Here is a 24,236-nt window from a genome sequence, read left to right on the forward strand (position 1 = left end):
AATTCAAACGCGTCAATTCTTCGGCGGTCAGCCTTTTTCACAGTCCAACTCTCGCATCCATACATCACAACTGGAAAGATCATAGCACGAGTTTATCAAACTTAGGAGAATAAATTCATGGAGAACTTTATGTGAAGTGTGGTAGCATATTCTTTACCTCATAGCTAGCAGTTGCTTCAAAACTTCCAGATATTGCTTAAAGCTCGTACATTATTGCACACTGCAGAGCAATTATCTATTCGGATACGAAAGCTAAAGCAAATAATTGTTTCAAGCAATATTGATGAAAAAAATTGCATTGCCATGAGTACGGTGCTCCTTGCTTAAAAGCCTGAGCTAAAACACACGAAACATTCCTTATACCGCCGAATGTCTTTACTTAAGGTTAGTATCGGGTTTCCTTGAATTACCTGGTATTGTTAAGGTCGCCTTCCCAAGGCTAAAAGGCTGCAAAGTTTCTCTGTATGCTTTCAATACAGACGTACCCATTTGGGCACGGCACTTGGGAGCACTTATTTTTTCTGGTTCACCTTGAACAATAATATAGTCTGACAGCAGAAGAAATAGAAGAAAGTTTAGAACTGACATTGCGAAACTCAAGTCGATAATATCCATCGAAGACACAAGCTTTGATTCTAAAACGATATCTGGCTCGAGCTTTACTCAGCGCTGTGGAAAACATGTTTCCCTAACATAAGTATGTTGCTTCAAGCTGCCTTTGGATAATTTGAAGCAATTCTTTATTTACTTTTCACAATGAAGCACACGCCCTCAGAGTCTCTCGAAGAGCTTTAGGCCGAGCTCAAAATTGAGGTAAGAGATGTAAAGTTCAGTGCAATAGATCGGCCATTTACACGCCCCTCCTGTTGTAGGTTTAGTGGCTAGGAGATGAAAACAACTATTTTCGACAGCGTGTTCCCTTTTTGGACACATCTGTATGAAGATATTTCGATGTGGTTGAAAAGTGCCAGCTAAAGTTTCCGATGTGCACTGTTTATTCACGCATTTATTCATGGAAAAGCTGCACTAAAATTGAGGTTGAAAAGTACCATCTAAAGCTGGTACTTTTCAACTTCAATTTTAATGCAACTTTTCCATGAATAAATGCGTGAATAAACTGTGCACATCGGAAACCTTCAGGTCATATTCCAATATTTTTGAACAAAATTCTATGCCCCCACTCCGATAAAATATCAATGTCTCTGCCAAGGCCGTTAATGGCTTCATTTCATGTAGGGCTGCTCGAAGCACGTCCTTGGGGCCTGTCGGTGGCTGCGATGCTTGGATAGCTCAATGTTTTTCTATCATGTCAATTTAGGCCGTTTGGAAGGATCACAGAGCATACACCATGAAAAATGGAAGTAGGAAAGGAAAACCACAACATGACAGAGAGCTTTTATTTCTTCCTTTCTGTGCCTGCGATCGCGTTGTATGATGCTTTAAATATCTCAAAGCAGCCTGCTAAACCAATATGCGCAGGTAAATAGAGTTCCAGCGCTTATCATATATGTTGTCTTTGCTATCTTCGCGAAAAGAACTGCAATCCTAGCAAAAGAAACTTGTATATCTTACTGAATCCTAACCTTTGAAAGATGTGCCGAAACCCATATTCGCATTATGACGTATATAATTTTCCCTAGTTGCTAACTTATATTATTGATTCAAAGCACAGCATGATTCACTTTCCGCTACTATGACCTGCCTTCGCAATGCCCCACTGCGCATGCACAAATCATCTTTACTGCGCCAGGTAGCGGCACATTCTGGCAGGCTTTCCCGATCCTGGTAAATCATCAACCACCAGGTGCTCATTTGCATCTCCTGGCGGCAGATTACGTTATCAGATCATGAATCTTGCTCGCCCTATAACTATCTAATGTTGCATAAAAGTATTCAGCCCCTCATTGCTTCTAAAGTAGGAAGAGGCAAGCCCATATCTGCCATAGTTGGCAATTAAGTGACGCTACTTTAATAAGCTGTAAGTGACAGATGTTTGTGAAAGTTCTTGCACTTTTTCACTCTATATATGTATGCACGGAAATATTTCTGCCCAACAATACTGCAATGTTCTCTGAAGTATTAACTAATAATCAAAAAAATTATTTACTTCATCCGGACTACCCACTTTATTCGATGTTTGTCATTAAACATATTGTTAGGGCTTATTTACAGAGTGATTCTGCACCTTAGCCTGATGTGTTAACAGATTCTTCTTCTTCTTCTATTCCGCAGAGCCTCTTTTTGCCCTTCCTTCTCCTCTTCCGTGTGCATGCCTGACATTTCCCCCTTCGCAGACGAAGCCCCTGGGCTGTCAGAGTCCCGAGCGAGAGTGGCAGCGCTTCATTCTTGCGACATGAACTACCTGTGTTTTCCGAGAGGGGCGACCGTGGGAACATTGGCGAGACACGACGTAATTCAACTCATTGATGCGTTTCAGCACAATAAATGGGCCTGTGTAGTGCGACAACAGCTTCTGGGACAAACCACGCTTGCGGAGAGGTGTCCAGAGCCACACTAAGTCGCCGGGAAGGTAGGAGACATCCTGATGTCCACGATCGTAGCGCTCCTTAGAGCGGTCATGGGAGGCCAGAGTGCGTAATCGGGCGACCCGACGAGCCTCTTCAGCGCGGCAGAGGGTGCTCGAAACAGACGGCTCGGTGTCGAAAGAGAACGGCAAAATGGTGTCAAGAGAACGTCGAGGCGGACGGGCGTAGAGGCCGAAAAATGGACTATAAGAAGTTGTCTCATGCTTCGAGGTGTTATAGGCGTAAGTAATGAAAGGAAGCACGTCATCCCAGTTCTTGCGCCGCGAGTAAACATACATCGCAAGCATGTTTGTCAGTGTCCGATTTGTACGTTCGACGAGGCCATTTGTCTGGGGATGGTACGGCGTAGAGTGACGCAGCTGGCAGGTACAATACCGCAGAAGCTGTTCCACAACATCTCCCGTAAACTGGCGGCCTCGGTCACTGATAATTACACGAGGAGGCCCATGACGGAGGACGACAGCGTGAAGAAGAAAGAACGAGACGTCAGCGGCGGTGGCGAAAGGTATGGCGGCAGTTTCACAGTTACGCATGAGATGATCAACGCACACGATGACCCAGCGATTGCCTTTGGACGAGCGGGGAAACGGGCCTATGAGGTCAACACCCACTTGCTCATATGGTGTGGTCGGTGGTGTCACCGGATGTAAGTGGCCCGGCGGAGAAGTCGTGGGGAGCTTGAACCGCTTGCACTGCACGCAGGAGTTCACGTAACGCTGAGTCCTTCTACGCATATTTGGCCAGTAGAAACGTTCCTTAATGCGTGTAAGAATCCTGGCAAACCCCAAGTGTCCAGCTGTAACGTCATCATGCATAGAGTGTAGAACAGAGAAATAGAAGCTAGCCGGAACGACCAGCAGAAAGCGTGCACCGCCAGTTGAGTATTTTTTTTCGATACAGCAAACCATCGCGAATGCAGAAAGGGTTCGCAGATGCCGGATCACGAGCTTTTTCAGAACGTGCTACCAAGTCTCGATCTTTTCGTTGTTCTCGCTGGAAAGTGGCAAGATCCGGAAATTGTACGGAAAAGGCGGCAAGTATAGTCGTCGAAGTTGTCATCGCAGAGGGTAGTTGCGAGAGGCAGCCGCGAGAGGCAGTCAGCGTCAGCGTGTTTGCGGCCACTTTTGTACGAAACTGTAAAGTTGAACTCCTGAAGGCGTAATGCCCAGCGGGCCAACCGACCGCAGGGGTCGCGTAGATTCGCCAGCCAGCAAAGCGAATCATGATCGGTGATGACTGTAAAGGAACGTCCATAAAGGTACGAGAGAAACCGCTGTACGCGAAAAACGACGGCAAGGCACTCTTGCTCCTTCACGGTATAGTTGCGTTCAGACTTGCTAAGGGTGCGACTTGGATAAGCGACAACGTGTTGGTTTCCGTCATGCCGTTGTATGATCACAGCACCCACGCCGATGCCACTTGCGTCATTGTGGAGTTCAGTGGGAGCTGTCGGGCTGAAATGACGCAGTATGGGCCGCGAGGTAAGAAGAAACTTGAGCTGGCGAAACGCAGAGTCACTTTCAGGAGTCCATTTGAAAGGAATATCTTTCTGCAAGAGGCATGTGAGGGGGTAGGCTACGTCAGCGAACTTAGGAATGAAGCGTCGAAAGTAAGAGCAAAGTCCCAGGAAGATCCTGAGTTCTTTCACAGACTTGGACTCTGACGCAGCTGACAGCTTCAATCTTCTGTGGGTCAGGCCTAACACCGTCTTTGTCAACCAAATGCCCAAGCACAACGATTTGGCGTTTACCGAAGCGGCACTTCTTAGAGTTCAGCACGAGACCCGCTTTCTCCATGCAGTTAAGGACCACATCTAAACGGCTGTTATGCTCGGCGAAGGTCCTCCCAAAAATCACTACGTCATCCAGGTAACACATGCAAATATGCCACTTCAGACCACGCAGAAGAGTGTCCATAGATCTTTCAAAGGTAGCCGGAGCGTTGCATAGGTCGAAAGGCATCAAGTTAAATTCATATAACCCATCGGGTGTCACGAATGCCGTCTTCTCCTTGTCTTTCGGATGCATCGGTATCTGCCAGTATCCGGACCGTAAATTAACAGATGAAAAGTAGGAAGCTGAATGGAGGCAGCAATGGTATCATCAACACGCGGGAGCGGGTAAACATCCTTCTTGGTGACAGTATTGAGGCGGCGATAGTCGACACAAAATCGCCAGGTGCCATCTTTCTTTTTCACGAGAATCACAGGGGCGGCCCATGGGCTAGATGATTCCTGAATGATTCCTCTTCGCATCATATCACGGACCTGTTCGTCAATATCTTACGCTCTGAAGGTGAAACACGGTATGGTGTCTGTCTAATCGGGTGTGCAGCTCCAGTGTCGATTATGTGGTGGGTGCGGGAAGGCGGAATCGGTGGTGGCTGATCTCGAGCAAAGTCGAACACATCCGCATGTTTCATAAGAACCTCCATCAATATTCGCCGGTCATTGGTGGGTAGCGATTCATTTATCATAGACCTAAACTGGGAATCAGCATAATCGGGACGCCTAGTTGAACGAGCAACGCCGTCATTGAACGCGGCGATGTGCATAGAAAGGCGTTCTTCAAAGTCGGCGAGTTTCAAACCACGCGGCAATACGGCAGGTTCATTGGTATGGTTGACAGTCCAAAGCGTGGCACGGCCCTCGTTCACTCGAACAACGCTGCGGTGCACCAACACACTCTTTTTGCCACCGGAAAGGTAAGCGGGTTCCACCAGAGCGTCGAAGCCATTGGGAACCGCACCAGAAGACACAACTGGGACAAAGATGGCGGACATCGCCGGAACGACGGTATCCTCGAAGACAGAAAACACTTAGACCGCCCGCGGCAATTCTTCTATGAGGGCCGATCGAAGGCTGGGGATTATTGATATCTCGCCACTGTTGAAGGTGAGAGTTGCGCCACACAGCTGTAAAAAGTCAACTCATAGAATAATGTCGTGCGTAGAGCGAGGGAGCACCGTAAATTCAGTTCTAAACTGGTGTCCAGCCATCGCTACATTTACATATACCAAATACCAAACGGAACCAACGATACTCCCCCTACACCTCGAAATATGACAGTTCTATCCCAGCCAAACATAATTTTGCGGCCGAGACGGTTCTTAAAATCTAAGCTCATCACGGAAACTGTAGCACCCATATCCACTAAGGCCATAACACAAACACCATCCACTAACACTTCCAAGTGGTTCTTCAGCATAACAACCGGTAGAGGAATTGGGAATATCGATGCCCTGGCGACCGCACCTCCATCGGCCGCACACGCTAGTTTCCCGGTGGCGGAGAAGAACGGCGGGGAGAAGGCGATTGTCGGGAGCGGCGGGCAGGAGGAGTCAGGCTGCGATCAGAAACTGGTGAGTCGTTGCGTGGTGGTACGCAGCGGTAGGAGCCCGAAGGAGGGGGATAGGTCGGGTCACGGACTTCTGGACTCACAGTAGAACGGCGATTTATCCATTGCCGCTGGTAGCGTGATGCCGGGTTCCAGCGGCGGCAGAATCTGGATATGTGGCCAAGCATACCACAGCGGTAACAGACGAGTGGCTCACGAGCACGGTCCAAATAATAGCCCTCGGTAACAGTATCGCAGCGATCTGCAAAGTCCAGCCGCTGGGGTTGTTGCGGAGGAGGTGGCGCCCTGTAGTGGGAACGAGCTAGGGGAGCAGGGCCATATGAGTCGCTTCGGTGGTCACGGACGGGAGGAGGAGAGGTAGAACACCAAGAAGAGTGCTGGATGGGAGCTGCCTGCAGGGAGCAGCTATCACAGGGGATTGCACTGCGGTTCACATCTTGATGGCGGGAGAGCTCATCACGGGCAATTTGACGAATCATGTCGGCCAAATGCGGAGGCCCATGTGAATGCTCGTGAGAATCCACGCTTGCAACAGTGGTCACGTTAGGCAGACGGCCGAATTTCGGGGTTATGCGACGCAGCTTTAAAGTTTCGAACGTACGACAGTGCTTGATCACGGCCCCCGGAGAATCTAAGTTTTCTTTTGTAATTAAAAAGTTATATACGTCCACCGCGATGCCCTTTAAGAGGTGGCCAACTCTGTCTTCGTCAGACATGCTCGGATTCACCGCTTTGCAGAGTTTTAGGACCTCTTCTATGTACATTGTGCATGTTTCACCAGTCCTTCGGGCTCGCTGGAATAAAGTCTAATCAGCGCATTTTCGCTTGGCCGTGGTATCCACGAAACAATTTCGAATCTCCTCTTCAAAACAATCCCAGCTCGTTAGAGCCGCTTCATGGTTCTCAAACCATGCCAGGGCTGTGAAGTCTAGGAAAAAAGCAACATTTGCCAGCATTACAGTGGCATCCCAGCGATTGTACTTGCTCACTCGCTGGTAATTGGTGAACCACTCATCCACATCTTCGCCAGCCTTGCCAGAAAAGGTCCGCGGCTAACGGTAATGCTGCCATGTGGGTGCCGTCGGACCTGGCTGCAGTGCGTCGCCGTCTTCAATCATTGTGGTGGTCAAAGGGGGAAGCCCAGCGAGTCGTCGGCTCGAACGAGGTAGAGAGGAATCCGTGGTGATCTTTCCAGCACCTTCCACCACACTGTTTGGGTTTATTTACAGAGTGATTCTGCACCTTAGCCTGATGTGCTAACAGATGGTGAGCTTCTTCTTCCTCTATTCCGGAGAGCCTCTTTTTGCACTTCCTTCTCCTCTTCTGTGTGCATGCCTGCCAATATGCCTTATGTCAGATTCTTTTATTTTGGTTCCCATTCATGTAGTAATATTCGTGGAGTACTCTTTTTAGTGGCTCCCTTTTCTTGTGAAATAACAAAATGGGTTTTATAACACTCTTACGCGCCGTCCCCGCTGTCACTTTTCTTTGAAATTTCACGGCAACATACACTAGATAAGTGTACTAATATCTTATTTATCTACAAAGCGCGTTTTTAGCGTTATCTGGGTTCTTTTGATGAAAAGAAAGCTATAAAGTTTACCTCTTGGCGTCGCGCAGAGACCTGGAGGCCAAGTAGCGCTGAACCATGACCTGGTCAAGCCCAGCGCGATAGATCCATGCCCAAAACAAGCCAATGAGACAAGACCAAATGTTTTCATCCTGCGTGAAGTCTAGCTTGTAACTGAAAAAAAAGATAACACAAAATAGAATGAACAAACTTTTTGTGACCCCACCAAAAATATATTTCTTTGTTGAAAGAAAATTCATTACTTTATTAATCAGCATAATTGATGTACATATCTGCAGGAACGTTGGGATTGAATACACCTTTGCATCGGGCCAGGAGGTTGTCGAAACGCGCCTGTCGAAACGCCTCCTCTCTGGACTGTTGCAAACCGCTTCTGCTGCTGCCTCCACCGTGTTGACGTTAGGCGCACACAAGAGCCCAGCGAACAATATGCTGGCGCCTAGGAGGCCCTCGTTGCAAAGGTCTATAACACGCGGAATTGTGTCTATTTATGCGTAACTTACCAAGCTTGCCTAATCCCAGCTCCACCGTCGTATAGAAACCAGATCTATGAAAAACTAAGCCTCAAAAACAAACATTATATTGATATCAGAATTCCCTGCATTCACCTCAGTGTTGCAACATAGAATCGCAGCGGTCAATACGTTTTTTTGGTCATGATACTCGCACTTCTGTAGTAATTAAAGAAGGAAAAACTACATCACATGATGAATACCGCTCTATCATGAAGTTTTAGTGCCAGCTCAGCATTGAAACTTAAGGGGAATAATGTACAGCTAGCAGTGATCGTCACACGCATGGAGAACCTAGGCTACCATGCTCACGTAGTAGCTTCCCACTTCATGGCCAATGTATCAGGATGTCATTTGGTCTTGATAGCTTTGGTTTGGTTTGGTTTATGGGGTTTATTGCCCCAAAGCAGCTCCGGCTCTGCTAGACGCCGTATTACCGGCCTCAGGAAATTGAGAGGACTTGCTGTTTTTAACTTGCATTGGCATCGCACAACTCGCGCGCGCTTTGTTTTTCGCCTCCATTGAAAAACAGCTGCCGCTGCTGGGATACAATGCTGCATCCCTGGGCACAGCCGCGGAGCGCCCTAATCCCTGCAGCACAATCACGGAACTCATATGGGCTTGAATATCGTTAAGAATTACAGTGCATCTTTAAATAATCATCCTTAGAAATCTTAATATGCCAAGAAATTATGAAAAATAAAACATTCGTAAAAGGTGTTGGATATAGTTACACGTGCATTAGAGGTGAAGAAGAAGGAGTGCAATCGGTAGAATTAGAGAACTAAAATAGCTGGAATTCTCCTTAGGAAAAACGCTCATTTATATTTGCCTCTACTAAATTTTCAGTCTCCACGCTCCCGTGCATCATGCCTGAGGGGCCACATACAAACGCAAGCGGTCATAAGTTAACATGGCGCAGCTTTTCTTTTTTACGCCATTCCCATAAATGTGATCCCTAATGATAGTCGACAGAGACGCTTTTCGCTCAGCCTCAGCCGACATAAGTTCGGAGTATGTGACTTTTAATGCCAAGAATAGGGCCCCATTTCCTGTACACAATAGTATTGTTATTTATAATTATTTGCGTTCTCGACAGATGTGGTCAGCTCCAAAAATGGGCAGATGTTAATGAGTGAACATTATGATTTTCTTGAATAAAAGGCTGCACCTTGGCGAAAATCTCCCAGCCTCAATGCTGCTCTGAGAGACCTTTGTTTTCACTTCCACTTTGCAAAAGAAAACTCCTCTTGCTAATCTGATCAGACTCTGAGCGTACACATACGCGTTGATGTGTTATTGCTTCGTATTCTTGATCAATCAGTATTTTTGTACGCATAGAATGTTGTTAGCTCCAACTTCATTTTTTATGACCAGAAATATTCAGACTGATCCTTTTCTGCATTAAGGTTTCAGTTCTTTTTGCTTGAAATACCCATCTGGTCTTAAATTCTGCTCTCCGGGTAAACATCAATTGCAATTACGCTGTTCATCCTTCGGGCGACTGCAATACAATACCTAGAGTTTCATCAGCATCGATGTCGTACTGAATCATGGTGAGAAAGAAACAAGCATTTAGGCGCTTGGAAGAAGTGTGGAGTTGTACCAGGTGGTGGTTTATATAATGTAGTCATACTTCAGTTCAGCGCGGCTTGTTTTTCCTGGTGCGCTTAGCACCTTCTATTAGCCCCTTTTCTCTTTTTTTTTAAAGCACAATAGGTGTCCAATGGCTCTTGTGAGTCGAGCTGTCTCAGTGTATCTCTACGCAATAATTTATCTCCTATGCAATAATTATTCCTTCATGACCTCTTAACGTGTTTTATAGCCAGGACTGTCATTTATACTAGCCTGCAGGGCATTAATTTCAATAAGAAAGTATGATTCTCATTGTTCCCGTTCGCGGTTACTACGGAAGCCGCTCTGGAGCAGGATAACTTTGAGTTTGTCAAATTCGTGACGTTACTGTTGAAGGTGCTTGAACAGGGGAAGGTGGTGGAGAGATTTAGTGTGCACGCGATGGTTGTTGAATAGAATTCGGAAGGGGTTGTTGGTCTGCTCTATGTATTGCATTTGACACTCGCCACACTCGAGCATGTATACCACGTTCCTGGAGTCACAATTCAATTTTCCGGGAATGGAGTGTTTAAAATCACAGTGTGTGCTATTTGCCGTGGTCGTTGTTTGCACGTGTTTGCAAACTTGGCATCTTTTCTTTCCGAACGGCAAGCAACCCACAGAATCTGCCTTATCGCCAGTAGAGTGAACTACATAATTTTGTAAATGTTTGTTCGTCTGTATGTAACCCGCGCAACCCCACGAAAAGTTTGAAGAGGTAATCACTCTGTCCGATAATGCTAAAGTGTTTTTTTTTTAGTATTTTGTTGATGTTCGGAAGGTTGTTTGCGAAAGTTAAGATTAGATTTCAGCGGTGTTCATTTTGTGCTGCCGGCCAACCTTCCCCAAACGTGCCATTGCTCCATTGCGAACAAATAATCCCGCTTTTCGAATGACACCATCAATAATAAGGGGCGGATAGTGTTGGTGTTTGAGAACCTCCCGCATGTGGTTATAGTTTTCCGCAAAATCTTCTGAGCGTGAGCAGATTCGTTTGAATCTTATTGCCTGAGAGTAAGGAATTGATGTTTTGCAGTGGCGCGGGCGGCAGCTTTTAAAATGAAGGCATTGTTGTCTGTGCGTGGGTTTTCAGTTGACATTCGTTATAAGTGCACCTTCTTAAAATGAATTAATACGCCTGGGAAGTTAATTTGAGTGGAGGAGCAGGCACGTGCGAATGAGATGTTGGAATGTATGTTGTTAAATGAGGTAAGGAATTGGATGAGTTCGTGCTCGTTTTCTGTCCATGTGACAAATATATTGTCTAGAAAGCGTTTATAAAAAGCCGTTTTGTTTTTGGGTACGAGCGTAGGAAGTCCGATTCAAAGTCATCCATGAATATGTTCACATAGTTTGGCGCCATTTTCGTTCCCATTGCTGTACCACTGGTTTGTAGGTGATACGAGTTATTGAATTCGAAGGAATTGAGTTTTAGAACAAGATCAGCGAGTTACGCGATGGCGGTTGGGCTAAGGGAGTTTGGGGCTTTGTGATTTTAATATGATATGACTACAGCATTGATCCCGTCCTCGTGCGGAATGGTCGTGTATAGGAACACCACATCAAGGGTCACTAGAAGGGCACCTTTGGGGACAGTAAATTTAGATAATTCTTTCAGGAAGTGATTAGTGTCGCGTATATACGATGCATGTTTGGGAGGGCTATGTTTGATGAGGAATCGATATAGTTGAATATTGGTTCTGTGAACGTGCCAATGCCGGATACGATTGGTCGACCGAAATAATTTTTGTGCACTTTCAGGAGCATGTAGAAACGCCCTGGGGATGGGTTCATTGCCTATAGTGCCTTACGTACTCGCGGTGGTATTTCCCGTATCTCGGTGAGCTGCTTTAGAGTTTGTGTTATAATTTCCTAGTGTTCGACCGTAGGATCTGATTGGAGTAATGATAAGGCGTTACGTTCTTTCTTCGAAATGTTAAAGGATCCAAGTTTGTACGTCTCGAAAGCGCGAAGGATGTACCGCTGTACAGCTCTTATGTGCAGGTCCAGATGTTTATGCCTACCAGATTCAGGGGCCCACTGTTCCTGAGACCAGAGAAATGAGACAGAAATACTGCTAAATTTTTGAGAAAAATATACCCGTACTCTTAGGGTTCGCGAAAAATTGTCTAGATCCTAATGTAATTTATATTCGTCATATCATCCCATATTTTGGGCAAATAAGTATTGCGTTCCAGAGGTTTATAATGTTCTGTTGAAAGTGTGGTCTGTGCGGTGTTCGATTAGAATGGCAAAGGTGAGCTCTTGAATCCTTCGCTTTATGATTAGAGTGATTTATACTTTATATTCGTCATATCATCCCATATTTTGGGCAAATAAGTATTGCGTTCCAGAGGTTAATAATGTTCTGTTGAAAGTGTGGTCTGTGCGGTGTTTGGTTAGAATGGTAAAGGTGAGCTCTTGAATTCTTCGCTTTATGATTAGAGTGATTTATACTATTAATCGGTTGCGGTGTCGCGTCATGCTCGAGATATGTATGAAAAGGTACGTTATCTCTTTGAACTTTTCCACACTTAGTCCAAATTTCCGTGTTTCTTCTGGACTGGAAGACCTCAAGCTCGTTGGCCTCAGTTATTGATAGTGTCATGCTGTGACGAACCCGCCCCGCCCCCCGACTCAGTGATGCCAACGTCTCATAGCAGTGATTATGGATATTTTCAAAAGGGTAAGTGGAGGCATTGTTAAGTTGTTGGCTCCAATCCAATATATGGGGATTTGAAAATCTGTTCATTGACGGAGGTAAATCTACAGAAAGGCCCTTCGGAACTATATTTGATTAGAGATAGATCTTAAGTGCTTTTACATGGAGCTTGTGCCTGATTCGTTTGTAATTTTTCTTACTTTTAAGAAATGCTTGTAGTGCGTGGCATCATCTGAGGAGGAAGCAGTAGGCGAGCAAGCTCGGCCAGACCGTCAGTCCCGCTTAATCTGGTGGGCTGAGCCACAGTGTCGCCTAAGGTGATAATTTTGTTTCGGTGTAGCGGCGCTCTCTGAGTGGTCGTTTTCATCGAAAGGAGGTTGCTGGTGTCTGCTGTGTATCTTTGAGTGAGCGTGGTGGCGTTATTTCCGATGTCCTGCATGATGAATGCAACTTGCTGGGATCCAAGTGTTGCAGCTGATACTGTACCCATCTGTGATCGGGGCCTCAAAAACGTGGAAACCGGTGACGTACCGCCTTGCAGTACGGGCGTCTGTAGTAGGAATGGCGATTTGATGATGCGCAAGTCTGGTATCCGGTGTGGGATCTATTGTTGTTCTGGATGGTTGGGCGATTGCTGGTCGCGCAGTGAAATGCGGTAATCTTTGAGTTTGTAGCAGAGCTTGGCGAGGGCGTGTAGCTGTCTTCGTGAGTGTGGTGTAGCCTGAACCGCTTGTTGGTAGGTTCTGCGAGATACGGCGGCATTTAAAGCCAGATGTCCGTCCTTCTTTGATCAGGTGCTCTGCTTCCTCAATAGCCGGAAAATCTGGTGTTGCCAGTGGACTGGTATCTTCACTTATCCTGGCATATTACCTCAAAACAGCTGGCAGCTGTTCGGGTGCTGTGCTCCATGGCGGCGGCCTGGTGGGTCTTATCTGATGTTGGCTGGTGGTCTTGCCATGGGGCCATGCGGTGCCGTTGAGCACAGAGGAGAGGTTGAAGATATTCCAGGCGAGTACCGAAACACCTCCAAAACTTGGGTGCACTCCATCAGCAGCCAGAACTTTGGTAGCGGAAAAGGCCTCCAGGCAATGGTAGAGGTAGAAAACATTTTCACTTTGAGAACACAAATCAATGAGTCCGTTGTTGAAGTTCATGGCACGTTGATTAAAAATATCTCTCACTCGCCAATTCCCAGAACCTCGTCGGCAGTTAGGGGCCCACGGTAACATCGAAGTGAAATATACTGCCACGATTTCGGGCCGTGCTATGCGAATGACCTTCAGTGCTTCCACGTATCGGGTGAGGGCACCATCGATACTTGTACGGCAGAGCTCGTTGGTGCCCAAATGAATAATTAGTCCACTTACACTCAGGATATCAGAAATCAACGACCTGAGAAACCTCTTGGACTTCGTGCCTCCGAGTGTAAGTGACTATACACTTATAAACATCGATGTAAGAGACAATGATTACGCATTGCCCATCCGTAAGGTTGTGACAGGTAACCTGCTGCTGAGATCTCCCTGACGGAGGTATGACGCACTATAACTGCGCTTGGGGCGCCGCACTAACAATATATTTGTTTTGATTATCTTTGTTTCCAAAGATGTCGTATCTCTTACAAGGACGGCATCTCTGAAGTACAAATGTTTGTCACCAGATAGATTACCAGAGCAATCGACCGCGGGTAAACTAACGGAGACATCTGGCTGAGTTTTCTCAGACGATCTGGAACTGCCCATAATTTAACCCTTTGCCCTGCTCTTGGACAATAAAGAGGCCACCTTTCCAAAACTCCCCAAAAACCAGCGGCCTAAATACAGATGCTGCTTCTGCTACATTGACACTAAGCCTTCAAGTGAGCCTGGGATCGGTGACAACTTCCTCACCCAATCTTAATCCAACATCTGTGCCACATGCACGCTTTTTTATTACTAAATAACGAAATCTCATTCACAATAACTATTTCTGGTTTTCCTTCAGTGCATTTTCCCAGCTCTAGGCACGTGAATGGCTCTTAGTAACGGATTGGAAAAATAACATGAGACCAATACATAAATCCCGACACTAACATTAGGTCTGCCAGCAGGCAGGCTTCGCTTACAAATAATGCGGTGCAAATGAATTTGAGAGCACGAAAATATTAAGAAGCAAGTGTAGAGTATCCCATGGCAAATATTACGATTGCCGATAAATACGGTTGTGTTGCGAATTTATAGAACAGCCAGTCAGTAGTAATATATTGTCACGCACTTCCCGCGGTCCTGTATTGGAGGAAGAGGAGGCTTGGCGGGATAAGCAGAAGAGGAAGAGGAAGGTGATTCTGCCCGCTCTGGTGTGCTAATCTCTAGCGCATCCTAACATCTGTTTAAGTAAACCTCGTAACAAGTGCGGTGGAGTTTGTGGGTTAAAGATCACCACGGAACCTCTCATACACCGCCGAAGCAGAAGAATTGCTGGGCTATCCCCCACCCCCCCACCTACGGACGGACATGGCGCAAGCAGATGTTTCAGCGCCCCCCATGCCAGCAGCACAACCGACCACCCCACAGCCTTATCGGGCATTGCGGCACTTTTATGGCAAACCTGGGGAAGACGTGGATGACTGGCTCACCCACTACAATCGGCTGAGCAAATACAACCGCTGGGATGCGAATACCAAGGTGGCGAATTCGGTATTCTTTCTTGAAGAAACTGCACTAACATTGTTTGACAATCATGAAGCATCCCTTACCACCTGGGATCGCTTCATAGAAGAAATGAGATCGGGATTTGGCGATGCCGATGCTTGAAAAAAGAGCGCCGAACAGACTCTGGCTCAGCGAGCGCGAGTACCAGGGGAGACCTGCACAACATATAGAAGTCCTCAACCTATGCCGAATATTTGATGCTCTGATGACAGAGGAAGGCAAAGTGGGCCACCTCCTTAAAGGAATAGCGCAAGATGTGTACAACTTTCTCATCTGCAAGGAGGATTTGAATACTACCGCTGATGTAACACAACACTGCCACAGGCTTGAAGGTTTGAAGCGACGCCGTATCATTCCAAGGTTTGGTCAGTTGCCTAATGTCACAACTGTCGCCGTGTGGATGTGTCCGAAGCGAAGAGCATGGCAGATGCAATTGACAGATCGTCCGCGTGGAGCTTCGGAGGCATCACGATATTGGGGGTCCCGTCAGACCCGTCTACAGTGGCACCTCTTCAGCAGACAATAGGTCATCTTCTACCGATTATGCTTACTCTGTTAGAACTCCTTCGGACATCCGATGCTCTTCAGCTCATCGCCCGGACATGGAACCTCTCACTATCAACCCCTACAACAGCAAGCACTCTCGTCCTCCTCGTCGACTACATCCAGAACATGATGCGTTTAATCCAAGCGACTATGAGCCTCATTCATCGAATGAACGTGAGCCGCCAGTGCGCTATGCCTGTGGAATGATCGGCCACATGTCTCGTTTTTTCCGCAATCGCTGTCCGTACCAGCAGTATCACCGACAGTGGGTGAACACCCGTGCAAGGTTTCCTGCAGACAATGATGATTCGTACAGAACACCCTGCGAGAATGAGTACAGAGCAACAGCTAGCCGACAAGAATGCAGAATGGCGCTGAACCGAAACGAATCCCCGGCTTCTGACCATAGAGTGACCCCACTATCTCGGCGCCTACGACGCTCGCCTTTTCCCCAACGACGGTCGCCACCTCCGGGAAACTAATGAGTGCGGCCGATGGAGGGGAGCTCGCAAATGATTCTAGCTTACCTATGCCTCTGCCCGTTTCTATGTTACAGATCCGAATTTAAGTGTTTGTGGATGGTGTACGTACACTGGCGTTTTTGGACACAGGTGCAACCACTTCTATTATAAGCCTTGCTTTTAAAAACTGCCTTGGTCATAAAATTATGTTTGGTTGGGATAGTGCGGCGACATTGTGTGGTGTTGGTGGTGACCGCTTAACCCACTTGGAGTCTGTTCCGTGAATCTTGCTATCGCCAGCCACACATTCCGAACTGAATTCGCTGTACTTGCTTGATCAACGCATGACGTCATTCTTGACCTCGATGTTCTGGAACAATGTGGGGCCACTCTCAATTTCGCAGCGGAGATATTTTTGTGAGCACTCGAATGGAAGCTGCTTTGTGCGAAAATTCGCAGACCAATCCCAGCACGCTTTCGGTTTCGGACGGCATAGTTATTCCTGCAATGCCAGCAGAGTTTATACACGTTGTTAGTTCAAGCTGTGCCAGTGATGAGGTCGACACTGTGGTTGAACCACTCACCCTCAGCTGCGCGAAGAAAAGTATTCTTATTACCCGCTGCTTCGTCTCAGTCATGAATGGCCATTCTTTGTGGACGACTAACTGCTCTAACGAACCTGATGCATTACCACATGGTTAAATCAGTGACAGTGCTCAGCACAGACAATTCACAGCCTACCGCAAGCTGAGAAGTAGATAAGACAAAATTTCTTGCCATGATTAACTAGTCCCTGTCAACAAGTGACCGTTACACTTTAGTAGACGTTTTGTCGAAACATACTGCGGCTTTCGATTTCTCTCGGGACTCACCACCACGGATTCCTATTTCCCGTACTCAGCACTGAATCAATACTGGGACTGCTGATCCAATCCGTCAGAAGCGTTATCGTGTATCTCCGTCAGAGCGCCAAACAATCGAACAAGTTCGTGATATACTGCATAAGGGCATCATACAGGAATCGTCTAGTCCGTGGGCTGCCCCTGGGATACTAGTCAGAAAGAAAGATGGCACTTGGCGATTTTGTGTTGATTATCGACGGCTGAATACTGTTACCAAGAAGGAAGTGTATCCTCTGCCACGTGTTGATGGCGCCATTGGTTGCTTACATTCTGCCTACTATTTTTCCTCGGTTGACCTACGATCAGGCTATTGGCAGATCCGCATGCACCTGGAAGATAAAGAAAAGACGGCATTCATCACCGCAGATGGGCTGTATGAATTTATTGTGGTGCTGTTTGGATTATGGTAACGCTCCAGCCACGTTTGAAAGATTCATGAATAGAGTTTTGCGCGGACTGAAGGGGCACATTTTTATGTGTTATTTGGACGATGCAGTAATATTCGGGACTACATTTCGTGAACACAACATTCGATTAGAGATTGTCTTGGAGTGTATTGAGAAAGCTGGTCTGGTACTCAATTCCAATAAATGTCGTTTTGGAGAACGCCAGACTGTGATACTTGGACATCCCGCAGACAAGGATGGAATCAGGCCTGATCCGAAAATGATCGAAGCTGTCACTTGTTTCAAACCTCCGAAATCGTAACAGCTCAGGAGTTTTTTGGGGCTTGGCTCCTATTTCCGGCGTTTTGTTCCGAAGTTTGCTGACCTAGCATATCCCCTTACATGTCTTCTGCAAAAAGATGTACCTTTCAAGTGGACTGCCGATTGTGACCCCCCTTTTGTCAGTTAAAATTTTTTGACATATGCCTGTACTACGCCACTTCTGCCCATCAGCTCCAACAGCACTTCACACTGACGCAAGCGCAGTTGGGTGGTGCTGTGCTCATACAGCGCCACAATGGCAATGAATATATCGTTGCATATGCAGGCCGTTCTTTGAGCAAGGCTCAGTGTAATTACACAGTAACTGAACAAGAATGCTTAGCTGTTGTTTTCGTGGTGCAACTGTTTAGGTCATATCTTTATGAATGTGCTTTAAAAATTGTGACCAACCATCATTTCTTATGTTGGCTCGTAAACCTTCGTAACCCCTGTGGACGCCTTGCGCGGTGGGGTTTGAGCCTGCAAGAATTCAAATTTACTATGGCCTTTAAGAGTGGCCGTAACCACGGTAATGCTGACTGCCTGTCACGGTTGCCGCTTGAAACTACTAATTGCGACAATGAGATCTTGGATGAATATATAGCTGCCATCTCTCCAAGCTTCCCCGATATTGGTGAATTCAAGATTGCGCCGCTGAACGACAAAGAGGTGGCACTGCGCATTGATGCAGCAAGTTCCCGGAACCCTCCGCCCTCCATCTGCATTCGTGACGGTCTACTGTATAGGAAGAACTACTGGTCAGTAGGTGCGCGGTTTCTTCTGGTAGTTCCCACAAGACCTAGGTGTTAGGTTCTGCGGGATACCACAGCTGGACACTTGGGTTTGCCCAGGACATTGCACAGGACTAAGGAACGTTTTTTTTTTTTTGCCTACGATGCGTCACACTACTGAACGTTATGTGGCCAGCTGCTTCCAGTGCCTGCGTTTCAAGCACCCAACCTGCTCTTCGCCAGGCCATCTTCAGCCTATAACGCCAGCACGAACCCCATTCGAACAGGCGGGAATTGACCTTCTAGGACCATTTCCCCGATCCGCCAACGTAAACCGCTGGGTCATCGTGTGCGTCGATTACCTTACTCGGTACTGTGAAACTGCTGCCATACCGTCCGCAACTACTTCTGATGTCTGGGCTTTCCTCCTACGGTCTATCATTCTTCGACATGGGCCTCCTTGTGTGTTATGCGTTAATAAGCGATCGTGGGCGACAGTTCACGGCCGAGGTTGTAGAGGAACTTCTTCGCCTCTGCTAATCCTATTAGCGCCATTCAACTCCTTACCACCCACAAACAAACGGTCTTACCGAACGCACCAATCGCACGCTTAGCAATATGCTCGCAATGTATGTCGACTCCCGCCACAAAAACTGGGATTACGTCCTTCCGTTTATCACGTACGCCTTTAACACAGCTAGGCTCGAAACGACAGGCTACAGTCCGTTTTTTCTTCGTTACGCACGACCTCCACGAACTGCTCTGGACACGTTTTTACCTTTCTCACTCCCTGCTGAAAGGTCACTCGCGCATACTCTCTCTTTGGCTGAAGAACTCTTCGACTCTCTAGACTTCGTACACTTGCCTCCCAGGAACGCTACAAACAACGCTCCGACAAGCGTCATCAAGATGTTAATTATACCCATGGTGATTTGGTGTGGCTTTGGACGCCTTGCGTAAGCGCGGCTTGTCCCAGAAACAGTTGCACTACTATACTGGCCCATTTGTTGTACTGGAACGCCTCAGCGCAGTCAACGCTTTAATCTCTCGCCTGACCACCCAAGGTCGTCGTTCTCAGAAGACTCAAATAGTCCACGTGGCCCGCATGAAGCCCTTCTATCAACGTGACGAACCTTGACTCGCCCGGTGGGCATCGTCTACGAAGGGGGCAGTGCCACGCACTTCCCGTGGTCCTGTATTGCAGGAAGAGGAGGCTTGTCGGGATAAGCAGAAGAGGAAGAGGAAGCTGGTTCTGCCCGCTCTGGCGTCCTAATCTCGATCGCATCCTAACATTTATGTAAATAAACCTAGTAACAATACATAATTCTTGGTTTGAAACTGGAAGACCAGCATCGTAGGTATGCAAGCTTTTTCAATGGCTAAATGTATGTCCGTCATTTGTTTAGCCAGGCTGTATATTCGCTCGGGTTGCATTTGGTTTGAATGCCGATAAAGGTATGTACATTTGTGCCAATTTGTTCCAATGCCGAGCCGGTATTGGTTCAATGCTATTGTGCTACTTGGCTAATTACGATGCCGGCCACCCTTTCATTAATGCTATAGAATTCATATATATTACCATGCTTCTAGATAAAAAACCCAGATCTAGTTCTCCTTTCTGTGGCAATTCTAGAAAACAAAATACATGTCCGCCCTTCGGTACAGTATGTGCCTCATTTTGTCTCATAACGTGGCCAATCCGTATGAAATTACATTTGATTCTTGTCTGCTCCTAGAAAGGTACGCGCAACTATCTAGTGTTAAACATTCTCAGGGTCAGTTTCCAGCTGTAATAAACAGATGGAAAGCCATTTCTTAATCACCTCACTGCCTAGAGAGGCAGCACACTCGCGCTTCTCGATCTGACGTTCACCTTTCGTCCTTGAAAGAACAAACATTGCAGTTTAAAATTCATCAACTGAGTTAAGTTTGTGCCAGTTCTTTAGCATCACTGCCACACCTAAAGCACGGGGAGCATCACCGATTTATTTTCATAAAAATAAAACTAACGGTTAAAGAAAAAATTGCTGCATGCCTTACATTGTCTTCTAAATACATAAATAAACTAACTTGCTATTTTAACAGCTATTTATGAATAATTCTTGATAACTAGAAATATTAATTCGGTATCATGAAACGCGTTCGATACTCCTAGGCCAGAAAACCCTTTATTTCGGAGTATTGCGGTCGTGCATGGTATATTACAGAACAATATACGCGACCATGGCTAATATGCACTATGGTACCTTCGACATTATTTTAATAGCGCGCGGTAACCTTCTTGTTAGTGGGATGCCTGTTATAGAACGCCAATATATGTCTGCGCTAGCTATGCTTTCTTCTCCTTAGTTCATGTTTGTGAGCGAGAAGAAGCTTAGATCTGATTCCATGAGATTTCTTAGGGACTTTTTGTTCTTCCTCGGTTTGCGCGCAGCGCACCATATGAAAAAACTGGAAAATTGTTTATTACGGTAAAACCATTGCGCCTAAAAGAGTAAAATCCTATTTATCATAGAAATTAAGGCTTGGTGATGTTGTGCATGTTATGTTGTCCACATACGTTTTCGCAAAAGAGACCTCCTATTTCAACTCCTTATTCAGATATTTTTGTCTAAATCACCTGATTCATATATTATAGAGTTTTGCTCTTCCTTTTTTTGATCACAAGGGGCGGAGGCAGCATTGCATTAATTACAAGAAATAGCAGCATAATTTCTTCGTAAGCGTCAAAACAGCAAAAAAATAATGAATGTTAAATTGTTGCGAGTCATTGCAACAGAAACACCGACTATTCGTACGAGAACAAAGAACACATCTTTTAACAAAATAATCACGCAGGCAAATCAACGAAACCTACATGGTATCGATGACTATCATTGTGACTTTCTCCTATTTTGAACTAATATTTTAGACCCTTGTACCCTTGTATAGGACACAGATTCCGTATGCGCACGTGTGCTCATTCCCCCATTATTACCGGTCATTTCCGCTGGTATCTCTAACTTATCACTTTGAATTTGTAATACTTATTAGCTTTCGTTTATTTCACCGTTATATATTTTCTTCCCTCCGTGCAAATTATCTTACTGAATAACGAGCCCCACTATACTCTACATATTTGCTACCTGTATCATTTTATACTGAAAAACATTCTCACTCAAAAGCGTATGGTTTGAAGTCATCGATGGTGAAGGGCCTCAGCTTCCGTGTTCGGGCGTCCCAGAACACCTTGATTACAATGATGGCCGGCGCAGCCACAATCAAGACGGCTTGCACGCAGTCGGTCCATACGACGCCTCGTAATCCACCCTGCACAGGTTAGATATTGCAATTAGTCCAATTTGTGTATTGTGGGTTCAATTGTTTTAAACACTGTCTTCAAATTGGATAACAGAAACACGTGGCCACCAGCGTCTAATAGACATTGAAGACCACGAGCGTTAGCTCATAGGTTAAACCGTTCATGCATCAACCGGTGTCTTGCACAGCACACGTACACCATCGCACAACACACAAAAGCATTTGCATTTCCCTTCTTCCTAAACACGGCCTGAACGCAAGGGCACCTGCGTGCTCTGCGATGTCAGTCCACGTTAAAGATCCTAATTGCTTTAAATTATTCCGGAGACTTCCACTACGGCGCCCCTATCTCTCGCTCACTGCGACCCCATCGGCAGCTGAGAAAATACAGAAAGCTGGAGGCGGACGCTTCACTCGGAGCGCATCTGGTCTCCAGTGACGAAGGGTCATCGCAGAGCAGGCCTGGGACTCTCACTCGTGGGGTATATCATGGCAGTATGGGAATAGAGTAAAGTTGCTTCCCTGTAGAAGTCCATCATTGCAAGTCTTCGTGTCCGCAGCTACCGCATGCAAGCATCTGAGGAGCCACCCGAATAAAATGTTGCCTATATGCCGCCATTCCTCACACCTGGATGGGTTGGTGGCTGGACGGACAGACGGACGGACGGACGCAAGGAAGGGAGGAAGGAAGGAAGGAAGGAATAATAAGAGCTTCCCCTTTTGCTCATTTTTTCCCTGCTCGTTTTTTCCTAGTATCCGAAATATATTTTTGATCGGTTCTATTCTATGCTATCATTCTATTTATTGAATTTTGCTTTCTACCCAAGGCCACAAGGTATGTCTAAACCCCTGGGCCTCAGGAAGTGTGACTGCGCCTGTATCGACTTCCTGATGGATACCATCATTTTCGAGTATAAGATGGTTAATTGTTTCTGTGGATTTACCACATATTGCACATGTGTCATCTTCATGGTCAAATTTCTCTTTGTAGCTGCGTGTTCTAAAGCACCCTGATCTAGCTTAAAAAAAGTAGGGCACGGCCTCTAGGGTTATCAAATAAAGCTTCTTTTCTGGTCTACCTTTTCCACTTTCTGTATAATTCCACACTCTGTTTATTTTCCATCGAATGTATCCAAAATTTGCCTTTTGTGTTTTTCACCTGTTGCTTAACGCTCTTTATTTCTTCGTCCTTGTGACCAGCATACTTAATGCTTATTTTCCTAGTCATTTTCCTTTATTCCGAGTCTGCGCTTATTAAGTATAGGTATTTAAATACTTTAGCTGCCTATCTGTTACTGTCCAATTTCATCAGGCATTCCTCATAAATATTTTACACTGAGCTTCCCGTACTTCGAACGATGTGCAGCCCATATCTCCCTGTACCGCCTCATTTGTGGTTTTGCCGTGGGCACCCAGTGCTAATCGTTTATCTATATTCCGAGATTTTTATATTCTGCCACTTTGGGTATTTCATGGCCTTGTATTCAATACCCTCATCAGGTGAGCCGTTGAAAATAATCAGAACCGACATAACTGCACTAAAACTGGAGCCTGCCTCTCCGCTGCACTTAACTAGAGTTTGCAAGTCTTCCTGGCTATCTGCTAACAGCACAATATCGTTTACATATACTAAGCCGGGGAGGCTCTGCTCTACCACCTGTGAGCCTAATCTATACGACAGATTAAAACCTAGATTACTTTCCGGTATCCTTAGTTCCAGGTTTATCATATAAAGCATAAACAGCAGTGGTGATAGACGACAACCTTGTCTTAATCCTTTCCATACCTTGACAGTTTCCCTATTCTTATCCCTTCCCATGAAATTTCTACTTCATTATCCAGGTATATTTTCGGTAGGCACTCCGTTATCTAATAATCAATACCTTCTTTTAATATGGTCCACAGAAGTTCCCTGTTTACGTTGTCGTACGCGCCGTTTATGTCCAGGAAGGACAAATACAAAGAAAGGTCTATTTTCCACTTTAGATATTTCGATGCATTGGGTAAGCACGAACAGGCTATCATCTTAGCGCCTACTATTTCTAAAGCCGTTCTGAACTTCTCCGATATCTTGTTACTTTCTACCCATGCTTGCACCTTTAATTTCACCACCTGCATGGTCAACCTGTACATAGCAGATGCCATGGTAATCGGCCTGTATGATCTTATGTGCATCCTTTCTCCTTTCCCTTTATAAACGAAATTCATTTTACTCTGCCGCCAGCTGTATGGAATTTGCTTATTCGTTATGACTGTTTCCAAAGCTTTTATCAATTAGTATCGTGTAAAGCGCCATCTATGGGTCATCGGAAGACCTGGATTTCGCAACTCCCTAATCTGTTAAAGTAACCGTCACTCGCAACCTCATTTCACACAGAGCTCGTCGAGATAAATCGTTTGGTACCGCAAGGATGTCTATATGGCGCGTAATTCCGATCTCTCAACTGTAGTGTGCCGCAACGTCTTTATCATTACTAGTTGTATGCAAGCGAGTTAAGCGGTGATTCTGGCGTAGATATATCTGTGAACGCAACCTAAAGGTACCACACACCCCCCTGATTGCGGGAAGTTGTGAAGGAACTGATTACGCATCTGAGTATTGTGTTCGTTGTCATCGA

At 46.0% G+C, this 24,236-nt stretch overlaps 1 protein-coding gene across 1 annotated transcript in view; it reads right to left on the minus strand.

Annotated features, from left to right (window-relative positions):
- LOC146194949 (sodium-coupled monocarboxylate transporter 1-like) overlaps positions 1-24,236 on the minus strand; it is a 158,568-nt gene that overhangs the window by 89,779 nt on the left and 44,553 nt on the right. The window contains exons 5-6 of the mRNA XM_084596682.1: positions 21,476-21,627; positions 7,506-7,646 (exon numbers count right to left, since the gene is read on the minus strand). Of these exons, the coding sequence (XP_084452808.1) occupies positions 7,506-7,646; positions 21,476-21,627 (293 nt within the window). The remainder of the gene's footprint in view (positions 1-7,505; positions 7,647-21,475; positions 21,628-24,236) is intronic.

Source organism: Amblyomma maculatum, chromosome 3 (genome assembly GCF_055883805.1).
Source record: "Amblyomma maculatum isolate TAMU_Amacu chromosome 3, ASM5588380v1, whole genome shotgun sequence".
Classification (NCBI taxonomy): Eukaryota; Metazoa; Arthropoda; class Arachnida; order Ixodida; family Ixodidae; genus Amblyomma; species Amblyomma maculatum.